At 41.0% G+C, this 18,237-nt stretch overlaps 1 protein-coding gene across 3 annotated transcripts in view; it reads left to right on the forward strand.

Moving 5' to 3' along the window:
* The window catches only part of EOGT (EGF domain specific O-linked N-acetylglucosamine transferase), a 31,836-nt gene extending 13,974 nt beyond the window's left edge, over positions 1-17,862 (forward strand). For all 3 annotated transcript variants that reach the window (XM_074344494.1, XM_074344493.1, XM_010951955.3), the window contains 9 exons: positions 1,764-1,867; positions 5,987-6,079; positions 6,432-6,503; positions 6,652-6,738; positions 7,240-7,308; positions 10,588-10,649; positions 13,354-13,473; positions 15,081-15,183; positions 15,755-17,862. In XM_074344494.1, coding sequence (XP_074200595.1) covers positions 1,764-1,867; positions 5,987-6,079; positions 6,432-6,503; positions 6,652-6,738; positions 7,240-7,308; positions 10,588-10,649; positions 13,354-13,473; positions 15,081-15,183; positions 15,755-15,901 — 857 coding nt within the window. In that variant the 3' untranslated portion in view covers positions 15,902-17,862. The remainder of the gene's footprint in view (positions 1-1,763; positions 1,868-5,986; positions 6,080-6,431; positions 6,504-6,651; positions 6,739-7,239; positions 7,309-10,587; positions 10,650-13,353; positions 13,474-15,080; positions 15,184-15,754) is intronic.
* Positions 17,863-18,237: the final 375 nt, after the last annotated feature.

Here is an 18,237-nt window from a genome sequence, read left to right on the forward strand (position 1 = left end):
TGCAGTAAAGTATGTAGACGTGTGTCCTTCCTTCCCTGTATTTATAACTCTCCCTTTTCCTTCCCACTTCTGCTGTCATCCGTGTTGCTTTTCATATTAGCTCTTACCTTGAGAGAACGAGCATTCCACAGAACAGGACTCATTTGGGGCACATTTTTTGAGGCTGGAGCCTGTGTTTTCTCCCTCATTTATAAACCCTCCCAGCACCAAGGGCTATTTTGTGCATTCAGCATCCCTTAATAAATGTTATGGACTTGCTGGATGATTCATGAGAGAGCTAATGTGTGCTGTGTGCTGACCTGGGAAAGGGGCATGTGCTGTCATAGGACTTTGTTTTCTTGTTTATTTGAAGATTTTTCTGGGTAGAAAAAAAGTCACTCGAAAGATTCGTCTAAGATTGAAGTCTAAAATGAATGGCATATGTTTTTTCCTTTTTCTGGTCTTTATTGAGATATAATTCACATCTAGCCCTGTGTAAGTTGAAGGTGTACAGTGTAATGACCTGACCTCCATAAATGGAGTACTTTTTAACTTTTATTTTCTGGCATGCAGTATTACTCTTTGCTATGGGAATGAAGTCAGTATTTTATGATTTCTTCTTTTGAGAGTCACTGTTTTTCTTTTGATCAGCATTTTCCCTTCTTTTTTAAAGAAATATTTGCACGTTTGTTTTTTATTTTATTTAATTTTTTTCCCTTAACGGAGCCACAGAGGGCTGAGCACAGGACCTCGTGCATTCCAAGCTTACGCTCTACCACTAAGCCATATCCTCCACCGCAACATTTTCCCTTCTTTAAAGTGCATATTTTAAATGTCAGTTCTTGAGATTTTATCTCATTTAGATTTGCACATTTCCAGGTTGAATACTGGACCCAGGTTGAATACTGGACCCAGTATTCAACCTGGAAGAGAGAGAGGGATGGAAGGAGAGAGAAACAGAGGGACTGAGAAAATGTTCAGGTTCTCTTGAGTGCCAGGCTTAGGATCTTACAGAAAGTGGCACAGCACTCCCCTTTCCTCTGCCTCCAGGGTCCAGCTAGCCTTCATTAGGCTTCCACTTTGTGCCAGGCACTGGGCGGGGTACTTTTAAATGCATTACCGATACCTAAGTATATTGATTTCCTATTTAGCGCAGAAGCTAAAGCTTCAAGATTTACAGACTTACTTGAGAGCATTGCTTGTGATTCAACTTTTGACTCCAAAGTTCATTCATGAGACATTCAGCCTTTTAAAATGATAGTTGGTTAATATTTTCCCAAGAAACAATATTAAGTAGTGATTAAATAGGGGGAAAAAAAGAGACAAGAATGAAAAATACCAAGATGTGAACAGTTACCTCATTGCCAATACTTCTGTGATGAACAGGTGTCACTTAATTGATTTAAAAAATAAATGATCATAAAAATAGTAATTAGTCTTCATGGTTCTGTAGTTCTATCCCATATAGAGTTAAATAGGCTTCTGTAATTTTTTTCTGGGAACTTAATGATCATTTGTTTCTTAGTGTATATGGGAAAATTCATCCCTGATTTCCAAATAATCAATTTTAAAGTGAATTTTTGAACATAATCAATCTGTAAACTGAGGACTACTTGTATATTGACCATTTCATGTTTGGAAAAGCTCTTGTTTCCCACCCCTTATTTATTTCAGCTTAAAGTCTACTTTAATAATAAACTGTAAGTAGATGGGGTAAAATAAAAATTGCATAATCATTTGTTCTTTGGGGTTCATTAACATAGATTTCTTTTTTCCAATACTAGGTGTTAACATGTATCACCACTTCTGTGACTTCGTCAATCTGTATATTACTCAGCACGTTAATAACTCATTCAGCACAGATGTGTACGTCGTGATGTGGGACACCGTAAGTGAGAACGGGGCTCTCTGCTTTACGCTGTCTTTGTCTCGCTCAGTATATGTGTGACTCTGATCTCATGTGATGGAATTTTCTAAGATGCACACATTTAAATATACACATATACACACATGCATCCACGAGTGTGCAGGTGGGCGTGAGTGGGTCTGTGTGGGTGAATTTACACGTGCGTATACATGTGGGCAGTTGCATGTGTGTGTAAATACCTTTGAATTTTAGAATGAGAGCGTGTGGAAGATTTCTTTCCCTCTTTGGGCAGGTGGAGCTCAGAGTTCCTCTGAGACAGACATACAAGTCTTTCTTTGCTTGCCTTTCCCCTGCTTCTTCTCAGAGCTGACCCCTCCACCGGCCCTGGTAACCCAAGAGCTGCCCCCATACTCTCACCTGTGAAATGGAATCACTGTAGTACCTACTTCGGTGTCATTTTGAAGATGAACCATATTGTGTGCAAACAGTCACAGTGCCTGGCCCACAGCAGGTGTGCTCTGAATATTCACCGTGACAATGACAGTGGTAAGGAGAACACGTGGTGTAGAGTGTACACCAGAGAGTAACCTGGGAGGTGGGAACACCCACCACGAGGTCATCTCAGGTTCAGCCAGACATTCCAATGCACAGGATGTTCTCAGGCCCCCCTCTTGTCCTGAATCTGTTCGGAAGGATGTTGCAGGGTAACCCCTGCTTGCTGGCAGGGCGGCATTAGGCATCGTTTCCAGGGGAGTCGAGGCAGCCCACACAGCTCAGGTGCAAGGAGATGGGATCCACCTGGGGCATGTACAGGTCCCTCAGAGGCCAATATCTTCTTGAACAAATGTGTTGGCCAAGCCCCCAGGATCCCCTCAAGAGGCACAGCCACTTACACGAGTCATTGTTCTCTTTTCCAATCCAGATGGACACCCATCAGGTGTCCTTTAAAATCATAAGCATTGCTACCCAGAACATAAGTGAAACATGCCATCTTGTTTCCAGAGAGCCGAGCCAGACCGTTAACTGAAGGTCAGACTCTCGGGCAGAAGGGAAACTGGTTTTGCTGACGATTTTTTCTCATGGGAAGCTGGCAGCAGAGCTGTGTGGGGAGGCTTTCGTCATCACGGCTCCCTAGGCCTGCAGTTCGATTTGAAGTCTGACAAGACTTGGTTCTAACCTTCCTGGCATGTTACCCCTTGCTTCTGATTTCCTTCTTTGCACCTTCTTTGTACTTTCATTTCCCTCGTGTCGTCCAGTTTTGCTGCCCCCGCAGTTCCATTTCTTGAAAATGTTTCTGTGAGCACAGGGATCTGCAGTTCCTTTCTTTTCCTCTTTCTGCAGAAGATTATGGCTTCCAGGTCACATGCACTGGCTCTTGGTGGCCCTGAATGATTAACTCAAGGTTGTTGTGCCTTTTTTTTTTTTTTTTTTTTTTTACATCCAGTGTTATCTCATTTAATGCTCACAGCCCTCTGTGGACTAGGGTTATTATTAGTTTATTTTACAGATGAGGAAGCTGAAGCTCTGTGCGGTTGGCAGTCCTTGCTTCTAAGATGGCCCAGTCAGCGAGGGGTGGAGTCCAGGGTTCCTGTCCAGGCAGTCTGCCCCGAGACCTGGGCCCTGAAACCCGCAGGGCCGTATCTCCTTCCTGTAGTTCCCTGCAGGACTCACTGACAGAAAGTTTACTAGAAGTTTCCTTGTATCTTGTTGCATGCTTTTCCGTGTCTTTATCTAGTGGACTGAGTTACACTGAGCCAGCTTCCGCCACCCTCCCCTTCTCTGTGCTGGCTGGGGTGGGGTGACTAGGATGCATGACCACCGTTAAGGCTCCCCAGTTACTCAGCTTACTGGGCACGTGACGTCCGTGCTCGCTGACCTCGATACGGACGGGAAGGATGGATTTAGCTGAACGTGTCGGCGGCCCTGCTCTTACACAGAGAACACAAGGGCACTTACTGCAGGCTTGCCTAGTTTCCTTGTGCTGAGAAGTAGTGTAGCTTTATTATTATTATTTGTAATTACATGAGCAAGACCTGGTTATAATGAGTTCAAACAACACAGAAGTGTGTCAAGTTAAAAAATAAAAGTCTCCTTCTTCGTCTTCTCCAATACCACTTCCCGCCAAGGTAACTGCAGTTAATGTGTGACAGTCCTTTGCAAGACTTTATTTTAATAAATGTAAATATATCCATATACAAAATTTATATAAGGATTTGTATAAGGATATATATATGTATATATATTAAGTATATAAAATTTGCATAAGGATACGTTTATACCCTTACAGAAAATATGTTCTCTCGTATTGCTAACTTAACATTATATCACGGACATCCTTCCAAGTCAGCTCAGTTAGGGTTCCAGTTTTTTTAGTGGTTGCGTGCTCTTCTGTTTGATGGATGTAATGGATGTTTGGTGGATGCCTTAGCACATGTGTTTATCTCTGTCCCCACCCCGATCACGCTTAGTTTGTTTCCAGTTCTTTGCTCCTTACTGAACTGCTGCCGTGAATGTCCCTTTCATGTACATATGTCTTCTACACAGAGGAGGTGGGGGCATTTCTGTAGAGCAGATCCTTACAAGTAGAATTTCTAAGTCAGAGGTCTGAGACATACACTAGGGAAATTCTATGTCATCTTAAGAATATCCAACTATTCTTCAACATATGTGAGACTAGACAAGCCCCTCCTTTCCCTGTGGCAGATAATTTGAATTTGAGGGACATGGAAAAGAAGCTTCTAGAGGTGCTTATTACTGACTAATGTATGATTTTTCTGAAAAGGGACCAGTCAGGGTTACTATGTTTTATTATTAAATTTTCCTTTCAAAGGTATCTTATTTTATCTGAAGTATTTTATCTCAGGAAACTGTCTAGAATCACTTCTTTTAATTGCCCTTTATTTATTATTGAGCCAGAACAGGGACATTTTGAATTTTTGATGATGTTGAGAAGGGCCGTTATTAGAACAGCCCTGGAGAAACATGGAAGGAAAGAATTTTTATTTTTTATCACCACTTCTAACAGTTCTCAATAACTTTGAAATAGCTCTAATATGTGCAACATAAAATTTTCAAAATATGACAAAAAGAATGCTGTGCAGATAAAAAGACATGAACATAATGTACAACCAACTGTAGACCTTGAATGTAACCCTATAATACATATTTCTTATTTCTTTGGGCTGAATTTTTCAATCTAAGTTTTACCATTTCAGAATAAATCAACTTCCTTCCTTTAGCTGATGGAGCACGTAATTAATTTCTACTCTTCAAAAATGAAATGCGTTTGGTAAATGTACCAGAGAGAACTAGTTCCCATCGAGAGGCAGCTGCTTTATAGAGGTTACAAGCATGGGGTCTGGAATCAGACAGACTGGATTTAATCCCAGTGCTGCAGATGCACCAGCTCTACAGTTTAGGCAAATTAAATTTGTGTCTCTGTTTCCTCATCTGTGAAATGGGGGTAACACTATTCCCTCGCTCATTAACTTTGTGGGGTGATTTAATGTGTTAATAATGTCAAGTTCTTGGAACAGTGCTTGGGCTGTAGGAAGTATGCAAGATTCTATTGTTAGTAGCAGTATTAGCATTATTGTTACTGTTATTATTAACGTTAATTGAGAATTACCACGTGTTACTCAGTCGTCAGTAGGAAGATCCTTTCCTAGAGTTACATTCGTTATATTTTTAACGTTAAAACTTTCAGGGCACTTTCTTGCTCTGAAATTTCTTCCCCAAAGCATATTCTGTCTCCCCTGACGGGTTTTGCTCCCTGAGTATCTTAGAATGTGTGCAGAAGGTGGAGAATATATGTGTTGTGTGTAGCTGTGAATTGGATAGAAAATTCACAGGAAGAAAAACTCCACAACTGCAATTTCAAAGACATGAGAATAAAAAGAGACATAACACTTTCAGCAGACTAAGATTATAATTGTGATGATTACTTCTGATTTCTATTACGTCAACTTAGGGACTTGCTCAGGCCCAAGACGAAAATCCATTTTTCTTCTGAGGGTTTTATTAGCTTGTTTTGGATCGTTATTTCTTAACACTAACAAGCTAATTCAGGTATTTTGTTGCATTTTTGAAAAGCCACATTTATCCTGTTAATTCCCTAATTTACTTTGTTTCCACTTTCAGAGCACCTACGGATACGGTGACCTGTTCTCCGACACGTGGAAAGCGTTTACTGATTATGATGTTATACATTTGAAAACTTACGATTCCAAAAGGGTACTGGAAACTTCACTGAAATGTCTGTAAATAACTGTCATTACAGATGCCTCAGTCATCAAATAAATGTTTAATCTGGGTTTCCGTGAGCTATTACCATTGATTTCTGACTTCTTCGTTTCTTTTCTTATAACTGGAATCATCATTCTTATTAACCATGTAGCTTTTAAAACTTTTTCCTGTAGCTTTTCCAAAAATATGAATGTCACTTGAGTGAAATAATTTGCTATTCAAAATAGTTTAATGCAAAATAGAGATTAGTTTAAAATTTTTTCCTGTAATTATAAGTGCTGTTTTGATGTGAAATGTGCAAGTTGTATTCTCTTACCTTTTAAAATCTCTTCATTCTTAGGTATGTTTTAAAGAAGCTATTTTTTCCTTACTCCCCCGGATGAGATATGGGCTGTTCTATAATACCCCTCTGGTGAGCATGTCATCTGTTGTTAACATTCATATTCATAGAATTTATATTTGATGGACTTTAAGATAACATTTATATATAACTTGAGAGCGTCTTAAATAGTAATACAGAAATTATTCATTATAATATGAAAAACTTTTTTTAATTTTAGATATCTGGCTGTCAAAACACGGGATTGTTTAGAGCATTTTCCCAGCATGTACTACACAGACTGAACATCACCCAAGAGGGACCCAAGGTAATGAATAGATTGTGGGTTCTGAGGTGGGCTTGACTTTTCACCCCTAGTAAACATCAGTACCAGCTTTGCAGAAAAGGGAGATAATCAGCAGACTGTTTTCTGGGTTAACGTTTTCTTACCGAGAGTGATCTGAAATCAGAGTTCAACAGACTAGGAAAGATAAACCAAGAGGTGGCGGAAGAATGTGTCTCCTTTCTTTCCTTTTTCCTTTCTCTGTATCTCCCCATCCTCCTCCAGACCCCGACCTAGCCCCACACAGCCTCTGCCCCAAATCTACCCACCCAACCAGACGGGAGTAGCGTAATGAACAGGTTTTGCCTTCTGTGCGTGAAGTGGGGACATTTTCATTCCCTGGGAGACCTGTGAAGGAATCAGGCTGAAAAAATGAGTCCCATAAAGATGAAACTTACTGAGTTTCATTTCTTTGTGAAAAATCACATTTTAGGTTCAGATGTTCATTTGTCCAAGCCTTTACAGTATTATTTTGCCTTTTCACAGGATGGAAAAGTTCGAGTCACTATTCTTGCACGGAGCACAGAATACCGGAAAATACTAAACCAAAATGAGGTTAGTTTTTGGTATGCATTTTTAATATCATATATTGAATTTAACTTTCTGTGCCTGATGTGATTTCTTTTTTCCGCTTTGACTTCATATTATTTGCTTTTAGAAAAGTTTAGTAGCTCTGCCCAGTTCATTTGTTGGATTTCTCCTGGAAATCATCAAACCATCCATTGCCAAAGGAGCTTTACCTTCCTGTAAATGTTCATGCGCACCAACTCAGAGTGGAAACAGAGACAAAAATTGTCTCTGAGTCCTGCCTTTGCTGCCATGGATGGCCAGACATTCTGTCTCTGGACAAACTAGCCGCAGAAAAAAGTGGGAGAGTATCTTTTGGAGATGGTTGATGGAGCTTGGCCATCCTGTGGTATCCAGCAGCAGATTCAGTTGGAAAAGTGTCCCTCCTTTACATATGTGTCTTAGAAGCTGTTCCCTTCTTAGGCTCTCTTGACTCATTTCAACAGTGTCAATTCATAAATTGTACTTAATCTCAATAAGATCACCATGGAAGGCCTCTCCAGCAGCATGACTGGAAGATGTCCTTGCAATAGTAAGATGTATTCTAATGTGGATGGATGGCTTCTGGAAGCCGGGAAAGGCCACAATTCTCCCCTAGAGACTCCAGGAATAGAGCCCTGCCTACGTCTTGATTTCATCCCAGTGAGACTTCTCTCTCACTGTATCTGACTTCTATCCTACAGAACCGTAAGGGGATAAATTGTGTTGTTTTTAGGTGCTAAGTTTGTCCTAATTTGTCCTAAAAGCAAATAGAAAACAAATACACAGGGAGAGACATGACCTGACTTAGTTATTTTTAAATCACTGTGACTGCAAGAGGAGGAGCAGGCAGATTGATTAAGAGCGTGTGGCCCCGGTAGGAATTTAGATGAAGGCGATGATGGTAGGGATGACAGAACAAATGGTTTCAAGGTATAACGTGGAGCCTGGGGCACTTACTGCGGGATGTACAGTCAGGGCATCAGGGAAGGCCAGGAGGGGTGCTGAGAATAAAGTGTGGACTCCCAGGCAATTGGCTAGAGCAGTTCAGTGGCATTGAGATGGGGAAACTTACAGTAAGAGGGAGGTGAGGGACAGGGTTTGAGGGGTAGAATGTTAATCTGGGCACCTAACAGGGTGATCAGAATTGTGTGATTAGCATCTCTTCTGGAGACACATGGATTAGGGAGGGCATGAACATGCGGTGTTGTGAGGCATTGATTGATTGTAAGCTATGTGGGTGGAAGAAATGAGCAGTGTGTGCATGTGTGTTTTAAAGACCAGGAAATAAAAATGTATCAAGTGGTGCAATGTTGGGGTAGACGGATGGGAGGCCTCATAACCAGGCAGATCAGTAGTCCCTGTTGGCAGAGGTAACATGTGTTGAGTACACTTATGTGCCAGGTATATTGCTGTGTGCTCCCCATACATGTCCTCCAGCTCCCCCAGCAAACCTGTAACTGAGGTATTTCATTCTCTGTTCTAGACAAGGACACTGAGGCTCAGAGGTTAAAACACATGGCCAAGGCCGCCCAGCCAGTGTGCAGAGTAATGGCGGGTCAGCGCAGGGAGTCAGGGTCTGAGCCTGCTTCTTCGGCAGAGCGCTTCCCTGCTCTAACACAGCCAGACCTTAGAGGAGGCTGAGCCACCTTGGTTTTGGATCCACTGGGAAGGGGCAGGCGAAGGGACAGCATCAGCTGCTGGAAAGAGATCCAATAGAAAGGTGGCACCAGGGGGTGCTGCACTGCAGCCATTGGCCTTTTCAGATCTGGTCCCACAGATTGCCCAGATGCTCTTAGCCAAAGGTGGAGTTTGGGAATTCTGGCTCCAACTCTGAGCCAAAGAGTGCCCAGCTGGCTGCTTTTCTCCCAGGATTGGCATCACTTGGAAGGGCAGCTACCACACAGAGAAGAAATCACCTTTTCCCTTCCCTTGACTTGTGCATAGATAACAAAACCCAGATGCCCTCATTAAACGATGATGTATGCAGTCCTGCCCAACCTCAGGGTTGGAATAATCGTGCCAGAACGGACATGGCCAGCTCTCTGGTATGACTAGAAATTGTGAAAAAAAAGTACACTTCCCACAGGACCCTCAGAGACACATGATTCCTCTTCTATGGGCCCATCTGATTACAAGAGCGGCTCTCGTGCCATCTGATTAATTCTCCCCTGGAAAATGGGATTCTCATCATCTGTCCTCACTCCTCAGCTCCTTGATATAAGCAGTGTCTCTGTAGGAGTCCAGGGACCGTCTAGTGAGAGAAACTTTCATTTTATGAGTGTGTGTGTTTGCGCGTGTGCGTGTGTAACAAGGAGGAGGTTGGATTTTGGCCACTGCATGTTTCTTTTTATAAGCAGGAGAGTGGAGTGCACTGGCTAAGAACACACGTTCTGGGATCAGATGACCTAGATTTAATTTTGGCTCTGCCATTTGCTAGGCAGGAGATCCTGGGAACGTTATGGAACTTGTCTGAGCGTTCATTATATCATCTGTAAAATGCGGATAATAATGGTACTTCTGTGGTATGATTTTTAAGAGTATTAAGTGACGTACACCTGAAGCAGTTAGAAATGCCAGCACAATTTAAATGCACAGTCAGTGATGCCTCCCTTACCATAGCTTGTCCAGCGTATGCCACGAGTGCCACATAGCAATGGAATCTACGTGTAAAAATTTTTGAGGAACAGTGATCCCCAGTGTTGGCTTAAGATGACTTAATCGCGAGGGGCATAGAGAGCCATGGCGATGTTTTTGGTGATTGATTCATCGTGCTTAGTTGCTTTCTGTTTGCTAAAAGAATGATTTTTCTCTGTGTAGAAATGTTGAAAATAGCTTTCTGCCAAGAACTTAGTATTTTCAGTGGATGAGCTTCCAAAGCACTCAGGTTTGTCTGAAATGACATAATGGATAGGAAGAAAATTCTGGAACAAAGTAGGTGCCCAATGAGTATCTGATGAAATCTGAGGGACTATGCGGCACGTGGTGGTTACAGGAGCCGACAGTCGGTGTGCCTCTGTGCTGAGCGCTTTGCTCCGTGACTTTTCTCCTTTCAGCCTCGTAACCACCCAGTGCAATTTCAGGGGGGGGTAAAGTGTCTGCCCTAAAATGCAGGGGGTGGAGCCTGCAGTTGAAATCAGTTAAGGGTTAAAACAATAGACTTAAATGATACTTAAGGCTTGAAAAGCATTTTATGTGAAAAATAAGAAATTTGAGTACTCAAAGGTAAGTAAAACAGAAGAGAAGGATGGCAAAGAAATTCTAAATGTTTCTGGTTTTTTTCCCCAGCTTGTTAACGCACTGAAAACAGTATCTACATTTGAGGTCCAGATTGTCGATTACAAGTATAAGTAAGTAAGAACCCATCCTTGGGCAGACAGTGTCCTCTTCTGCTTGGATGAGTTACTAGGGGTTAGGAAGGACTGTTCGAGTAGGAGCTGTTGGCATTTGTAGGCTTGGAAGGGACAGGCAGGCACCATCAGTGAACGAAGAGAAATGGGCAGGTGAGGACCCCAGGCGCAGGGGGCAGGGGCGCTCCAGCTTGTGACACCATCCCATTTTTTGAGAAGTCATGAATCTTGATTTTCACTTGAACTTTCTGAATTAAAAATTTTTTACTGAAATATAGTTAATTTACAATGTTGTGTTAGTTTTGTGTGTACAGTAAAGTGATTCAGTGGGAAATGTGTATATATATACATATTCTTTTTCAGATTCTTTTCCATTATAGGTTATTATGAGATATTGAGTAGAGTTCCCTGTGGGGCCTTGTTGATTATCTATTTTATATATAGTAATGTGTTTCTGTTAATCCCAGGCTCCTAATTTATCCCTCACCTCCTTTTCCTCTTTGATAACCATAAGTTTGTTTTCTGTGTCTGTGAGTCGATTTCTGTTTTGTAAATAAGTTCGTTGTATTATTTTTTAAGATTGCACATATAAGTGATGTCATGTGATATTTGTCCTTCTCTGTCAAAATTTCTGAATTTTTAAAAGTCAGCAACTAATTCCGAATTTAAAAAAAATGTAGGCCTCATTTGCCCTGCTAGTTTCCAGGTTTAAACTTCTGACCTAAGATTATTTATACGAGAATAATTTGAGGTTCGTAGAATAATATGAGGTTTCAAAAAATCTTACCAAATATTTGCGTCTCTTTTAAAATTCTGACACAAAAAGAAAGCATAGAAAGACAGAATCTGCCTGTTGGTTACTGTCCGGGTAACCCCTGTTGACACCAAACAGTGATGCTGTAAAGGGACTTTTTCCTGGTTGAAAAAGTCAAGCGCTGTAGAAAAGCGCAAAAGGAAAATTAAAACTTTTCCCTCTCTCCTTCGCCTACCCACAAGCATAGTCTTGTTTTCCAAATTTAACACGAGGAACAATTTTTTTCTGTGTTGAAAAGAAAGGTCTACATGTACCTGCATAAGGGTGCCTAATACAGCTGGGTTCCAGCCTGTTGGTCAGCACTGGAGTTCTGCTCTTCATTCATCGTGCATTTGTTCATTCGTGTGACCAAGCATACCTGGTACCCACCCTGAGCCTGTCCCCAGGCTTCGCGGCACAAGTGCAGTTTTGGATGCCGCACGGCTCCTGTCCTGAGAACTTCAGACCCTGAATGCAAATAAATGACAGTTACAAGAACAACTCCTGTTATGGTGACTCACTGTCATGCTCTACTTGCTTTGTCTCATCTCCCTCTTCTGAGAGTCTTGTGAGGTAGCCGAAGCCATTCCTGTTTGACAGGTCACACTGCGCCGTGGTGACCACCCTCAGTGGAGGCAAGAAGAGGGCCGGGCATCAGGCTCAGAGAACCCAGGAGGGCACCTGAGGCTCTGTCATGGACTGGCTTTTAAGGATCCATAGGGATTTCCCACATGAAGGGAGAATGACAGTAAAGTTTAGGACCTTGCCAGTCTAGGGGGCACAGTAGTGACATAACAGCACGGAGGTTTGTGAGTCCTGATCTTCAGGCATTTCCCATGGATGGTACCTGCAGGGGTGTGGTCACCTGGACGAACGCTCATCCGCCCCTCACTGGGTTAAAATTCCTGGAGAAACTGTTGGCATTCCTGGAGAAACTAGGGGAGAAACTCATGCGACACCCACGTGGTGCCTTTGTCTTCCTTTCTCTGTGTGGGGTGTGGGGTTTCTGTCCTGCTGTGAGAGGAAGCTGTTTAAAGAGAAGATGCTGACTAAGAGGGAATTTGTTTTCCCTTCTTAAATGCAAACTGCTCTTGGTCATTTATTTTCTTTTCACTTTGGGTGAGCGAGACTGGGAGATTAATTCCATTATGTTTGTTCAGAATGTTATCCTCACTCCAGTCTGTCTTCTAAGCCTCACTTGTCAGTGAACTTTTTTGGCACTGATTTTTGGTCCAGAGTTTGCACATCTTTTAATGTTGAATTCAGAGACCACTTTACAGTCCCAATGTGCATAAAATTGTGGATTCATCCGTTGCAGAGGCAGGAAAATGCCCTCCTGGCATCCGAGATAATTTTAGGGGTACCCAGATGGCAGTTGAATAACTCAAATCATGCGGGGAAGAGTTTATTTTATTTAAAAAAAAAATCTTGTATGATCTTAAAGGAAAGAGTTTTCAATTTGGTGCTAATATCCCATAACATCTCTTTAAAGCTTGCATAATTTCACTTTTTCATCAAGAGAGAGCGAGCCTCAGGCTCAGAGCTTTGCCTCACACTGTTACATACCTAGATTGGAATCATGCTTTTCAGTGTGATTATGTCTATTTTTATACTTTTGTTTACATCGTATGTCACTGTTTTCCACTGAAGACAGGTATAAAATTTTCCTTTTAAAATAAGAACATGTAAGTTAAAAAAAGGTGAGCTTAACTTAGAAAAAATGTTATTAAGTAGTAACGTTGTTAATTACTGGAGTAGGCTTGAAATTGGAAGGAAAAAAAAACCCATGGTGGAATGTGATTTAAGTTGGCAAAGACACTTGTATAAACTTTGTTACCTTGAGTCATGAGCTTCCTCAACTTAATACTTACACTCTCCTCTCCTTCTTTCTTTTGTTCTTTATATTCACAGGGAGCTTGGGTTTTTAGACCAGCTAAGGATCACGCATAACACAGACATATTTATTGGAATGCATGGGGCTGGTCTTACCCATTTACTTTTCCTTCCAGACTGGGCTGCTGTGTTCGAACTGTAAGTGTTTGGGGACAGTTTTACTTTGAAGCAGCGGATGATGCTTTTGATGCACACTGAGGCTTTCATTCAGAGCGTCCAAAGGCGTAATAGTTAATCATGACAAAGAAGTCACATCATATAGGCATCTAGAAAGAAAAAAGGACCTAAAACTAAAAATGTGAAGTTTGCAGCCTGCTACCGCACGGGCAAGCAAATATCCCCTTCCTCCCCGATCTCAGCACGATGCGGGAGGTGCGAATCTGTGGTTTCCTTCCTCTGAGTGCATTCCTATGTGCCTCTCATGCTGCAAGCGTCTCTCTGCAGTCAGTGTAATTATTGTGTTAAAAGGGACCCTGTGTGTTGTACACCCATGTTCATGGCAGTATTATTCGTAGTAGCCAAGAGGTGGAAGCAATCCACTTGTCCATTGACTGTTGAATGGACAGATGTGTGTGTGTCCAAAACATCCAATGGAATATTATTCAGTGTTAAAAAAGAAAGAAGTCCTGTCACGTGCTGTGACAGGGATGAATCTGGAGGACATTATGTTAAGTGAAATAAACTCCTCTCGAAAGCATGAATTCTGTGATTTCACTTCCGTGAGGCCCCTGGAGTCATCAGATTCATAGATAGAAGTTGAATGGCGTTGCCAGGAACTGCAGGGAGGAGACACTAGGGACTTAGTGTGTAGCAGCGTTAGAGTTTCTGTTTTGCAAGCGGAACGAGTTCTGGTTACACAACCATGAGAATGTACTTACTGCTGATCTGTACATGTAAAAATGGTTCAGATGGTAAATTTTATGTCCTGTGTTTTCTGCTACAATTTAAAAAAAGGAGAGTTTGAGTACCTCTACATCTCATGAAGAACACAGCTCCAAACTGTAAACTGACCACTTTGCCTAGCGCTCACCGCCACATACACAGGGAAACTGAGGCCTCAAGGTGAAAGTAATTTTTCCAGAGTGTTCCTTTACCTCATTGGTTGATTATGGAGACATGGCCTTCTCTCCCTTAATAATTCTACTCTGCATACTAATAGCAGTTACTGTTACCCGATCCCCTTCCCTTGCATCTAAATATCTTGATTTTATGGTTGCACTTTAAAAATGACCCTGACTTGGCATTTAAATGGGAAATTTAGAAAAAAGTTCTCATGAACTTCCAACACCCTGAAGATACGTTTAAAAAAATATGTATGTTGGAGAAATAGCCAGATTGTTGTGGATTCTATTTCAGTTTTTCATTTCTCCCAGGGAAGGAAGGAGGGAAGGAAAGAAATGTAACTGAGAAATCTCAGGCCTTGGAGTTCAGCGGACCTGGGATCAGTCCCTGCTTTGGATGCTGGGTTACCTACCCCAAGGCCACATTCACATGTACAGACACGGGGGGTGTTAAGGGATAATGTCCAGTTCTAGGCCTAGTAAGGGAGTTCCCTCCATTCCTTGATCTATTCTGCTTTTTGAAAGCTAAGGTAATCTAGTTATGGGAATATTTTAAACATAGTCTCTCGGTTTTGTTTACTGTTTATAAAACCTTTTGCAAGAACAAATTTGGGACATGCATTTTTCCCCCCAAAGAGTGGTTGATTGGCCAAAAATCCCAGGCAAAAGTCCTTGTGTCTCTAGGTACAATTGTGAAGATGAGCGCTGTTACTTGGACCTGGCCAGGCTGCGAGGCGTCCATTATATCACTTGGCGAAGGCAGAATAAAGTCTTTCCTCAAGATAAGGTAAAGTTCAATGACCAAACTCACCTTGTGTTGCATTTAAATTGGTTTGAAGTGTCTAATATGACAAACTAACACTGAACTTCAATCCAAAGGTAAACTGTTCTCATCTGGAATCATGACTTGTATTTTATGTTTGCAAACTGGGGGAAAGGGGAAATTAATTACTGTCTTCATGTTGAGAAGACAACTTTTTGAAATTTGGGCCTAGAGAGAACTAGTAAGTTACTTAGAGGAGGGATTGGTTAACTATAGACCTGTGGGCCAAATGTGGCCCACCACTTGTTTTTATAAATAAAGTTTTATTGGGACACAGTCCTACTCCTCTGTTGGCGTGTTGTTGATAGCTGCTTGTGCACTTCAGCGGCAGGTTTAGATAGTTTTGGTGAAGACTATGTGGTCCCCAGAGCTGAAAATACATATTATCTGGCCCTTGACTGAAAAAATTTGTCAAACTCGGGTATAGAGCATAAATTAAAATAGTTGCTTTGGCCAAAGTAAAATAATTTTCTTCTGGTTTAGAAAACCATGTGCTCAGTGGCTTACAAACTTGTCTTTTGCTCTGTTTCTGCAGGGCCACCACCCAACTCTGGGGGAGCATCCAAAGTTTACCAACTACTCTTTCGATGTAGAAGAATTTATGGACCTTGTCCTGCAGGCTGCAGACCATGTCCTACAGCACCCAAAGTGGCCGTTTAAGAAAAGACGTGATGAGCTGTAAATGTGTTGAAGCTTTTTGAAAAAAGGGAGTGTTTGCACAGTCCCCCATCCAGACTCACCTCACAGTTAAGTCAGTAAAGCAGCCTGTTATTTCCTAGTCCCTAATTACCCTTTTTTAAATACCAAAACATGCCTTCAGGATATTATTTACGTGTTTTATAGTCTTTAACTGTTTCATGTGATTTTTGTGTTATTGCTGTTTATCAAGATACTGTTTTTGCACTGAGAACTTTCTATAGTTCAGAAATTGGGCTTGAGCTCGCATGTGTAGTTGAGCCTTCTTCTTAGGGATACCAAAGTTTGCAACCATCTTAGCTTTAGAATTTGTAAATGTTTTTATTGAATACCATGGGATGGTAATTCTAGGGGCTTCCAACGTATTTGGGTAAATTCACGACAACTTACTTATTTGCTACGATTTGTTCATAGCGCTGTTTGTGGTAAAAAAGGAAAACATGCCAACACACATGATTGTGGTTCTCAGTACCAAGCTCTAGGGATCAGTGTTCTATACAGGTCTGTTTTCCTCTGTCAGAGTCCAAACTAACTCCCACTGAATTCTCTGCTGTATCTTTTTAGTGAGTACTAGGTGATGTGCATCAGGGACCTGAATACAGTGTGTGTCACGTTAATTCACATTCACATGTTTCATATGCAGATCATGTTTTCCCCAAATGTAACAACCACATATGGTAAAAAACAAATGAGAACGTTCTGTAGGACTGTTTTTATACCTTCTAGCTGCTTTCCGCTGGTTCCTTCTCAGTCATGGAGAGGATTCTTATATCAAACGGTGGTTTCATTGCGCACGTATTTGTAACTGCAGATTCCAGTGTGTCTGCATCGACATGTTTTAGCGTGGAACTATTCCAGTCTTTGATTTTTGCAAACTTCAGATTAACCACAAGAAGGAAATTTTTTCCCTATTAAAAAAAAAGTAAAGACCAAAAAAAAAAAAAAAGGGAGTAGAGACATGTGAATTATCCAATTCAGAATGAATGAGAAGCCATAGGAGAGTGCGTTAATTAAAAAGTGTATCTGAAAAGCAGTCCCACTCTTTGAATGGGATTCGTTTCTCCCTGTTTATGGACTTCTCAGTTTAGTGTTGAGAAACAATGGCTTGGTTTTACTGCAGAATGTGACGTTTACATTTTCTTAACACTTGAGTAGTCTAATACAGAGACTAATGACTTATATTTTTTTTAAGTAGAGGGTTTAACAAAGCACAGCAGAGCTAAGATTTTTTTAAAAAATGTTTTAGAATTGTGGGGAAAAAAAATGCAACAGAGAAGTGACCCGAGAAACATAAAATATTTATTATCTGGACCTTTACAGATAGCTGACTCCTGCTTTAAAGGATTATAGACAGTCTTCTAGAGTTCAGGAATATTTATTAAATATCTGTAAAGGGGATAGTGAATCACTGTAGAAATAGCTTTGATCTGCGATCTTAAAATTGTTTAGAAAGACTTAGAACGTATGAATTTTGAAGGGGGCAGTGTTACTGCTGTTCTCTGTCCAGAGTACGGAGTCACCTCTGAGAAGATAGTTCCTGTGAAAGGAATTGTCTAGCCCATGTTGCCCTTTCAGTCAGAGAGACGTAAACATCTGAAAAAGGAAGTTTCAATGTTTATCTTCTTACCTCATTTTAAGAAGCATGTGGCAGTGTGATTCTAGAGATGATCGAGAATTTCAGACATTGAGAACAATTTCCTCATAAAATATATTTGCATATTTCGCATTTAAAGAGAGAATACGTTTTGTAGCAACAAGAGAATATGGTAGACACTTAATGGAATTTGTTTTTATCAGATTTTTTTATGGGAACAAAAGGTATTCAAATTATTATAAATTTAAAATGTAAAGATTGCTCTTTTTATTCAGTCTTTGAAAGAGATACATTTCACTGTACATTTTTGGGTGTGGCTTTGGAATAAATCTTTTTATATCTTCTTATTTGAATACCGGACTGTTTTCGGGATTTTCTGTGTCTGAATGTCATATGCTTACTTTTTCAGGGGCAGTCTGGTAGCTCTCAGTGATAAAAATTGAGTGGCTCACTGTTGAATACAGTTATTTAGCGGTTTGTTATAGGGTGCTTTCAGAAATGTGATGTTGCTTAATCCATACAAAAGCGACATTAAAGTTCCCATTTTTTAATGTGAAGAAAGTCAGATGCTATCTAAGGGACTTCCTTAAAGATTACAGGGCTTCCAGTACCACATCCATAGCCCTCCATTTATTCACACACTCACTGAGTCAACACTGATTGAAGGGTTACTGTGTACAATTATACTCCAGATTCTGGGCACACAGCAGTGGAAAGAGCAGAAGAAA

Source organism: Camelus bactrianus, chromosome 17, assembly GCF_048773025.1.
Source record: "Camelus bactrianus isolate YW-2024 breed Bactrian camel chromosome 17, ASM4877302v1, whole genome shotgun sequence".
Taxonomy (NCBI): domain Eukaryota; kingdom Metazoa; phylum Chordata; class Mammalia; order Artiodactyla; family Camelidae; genus Camelus; species Camelus bactrianus.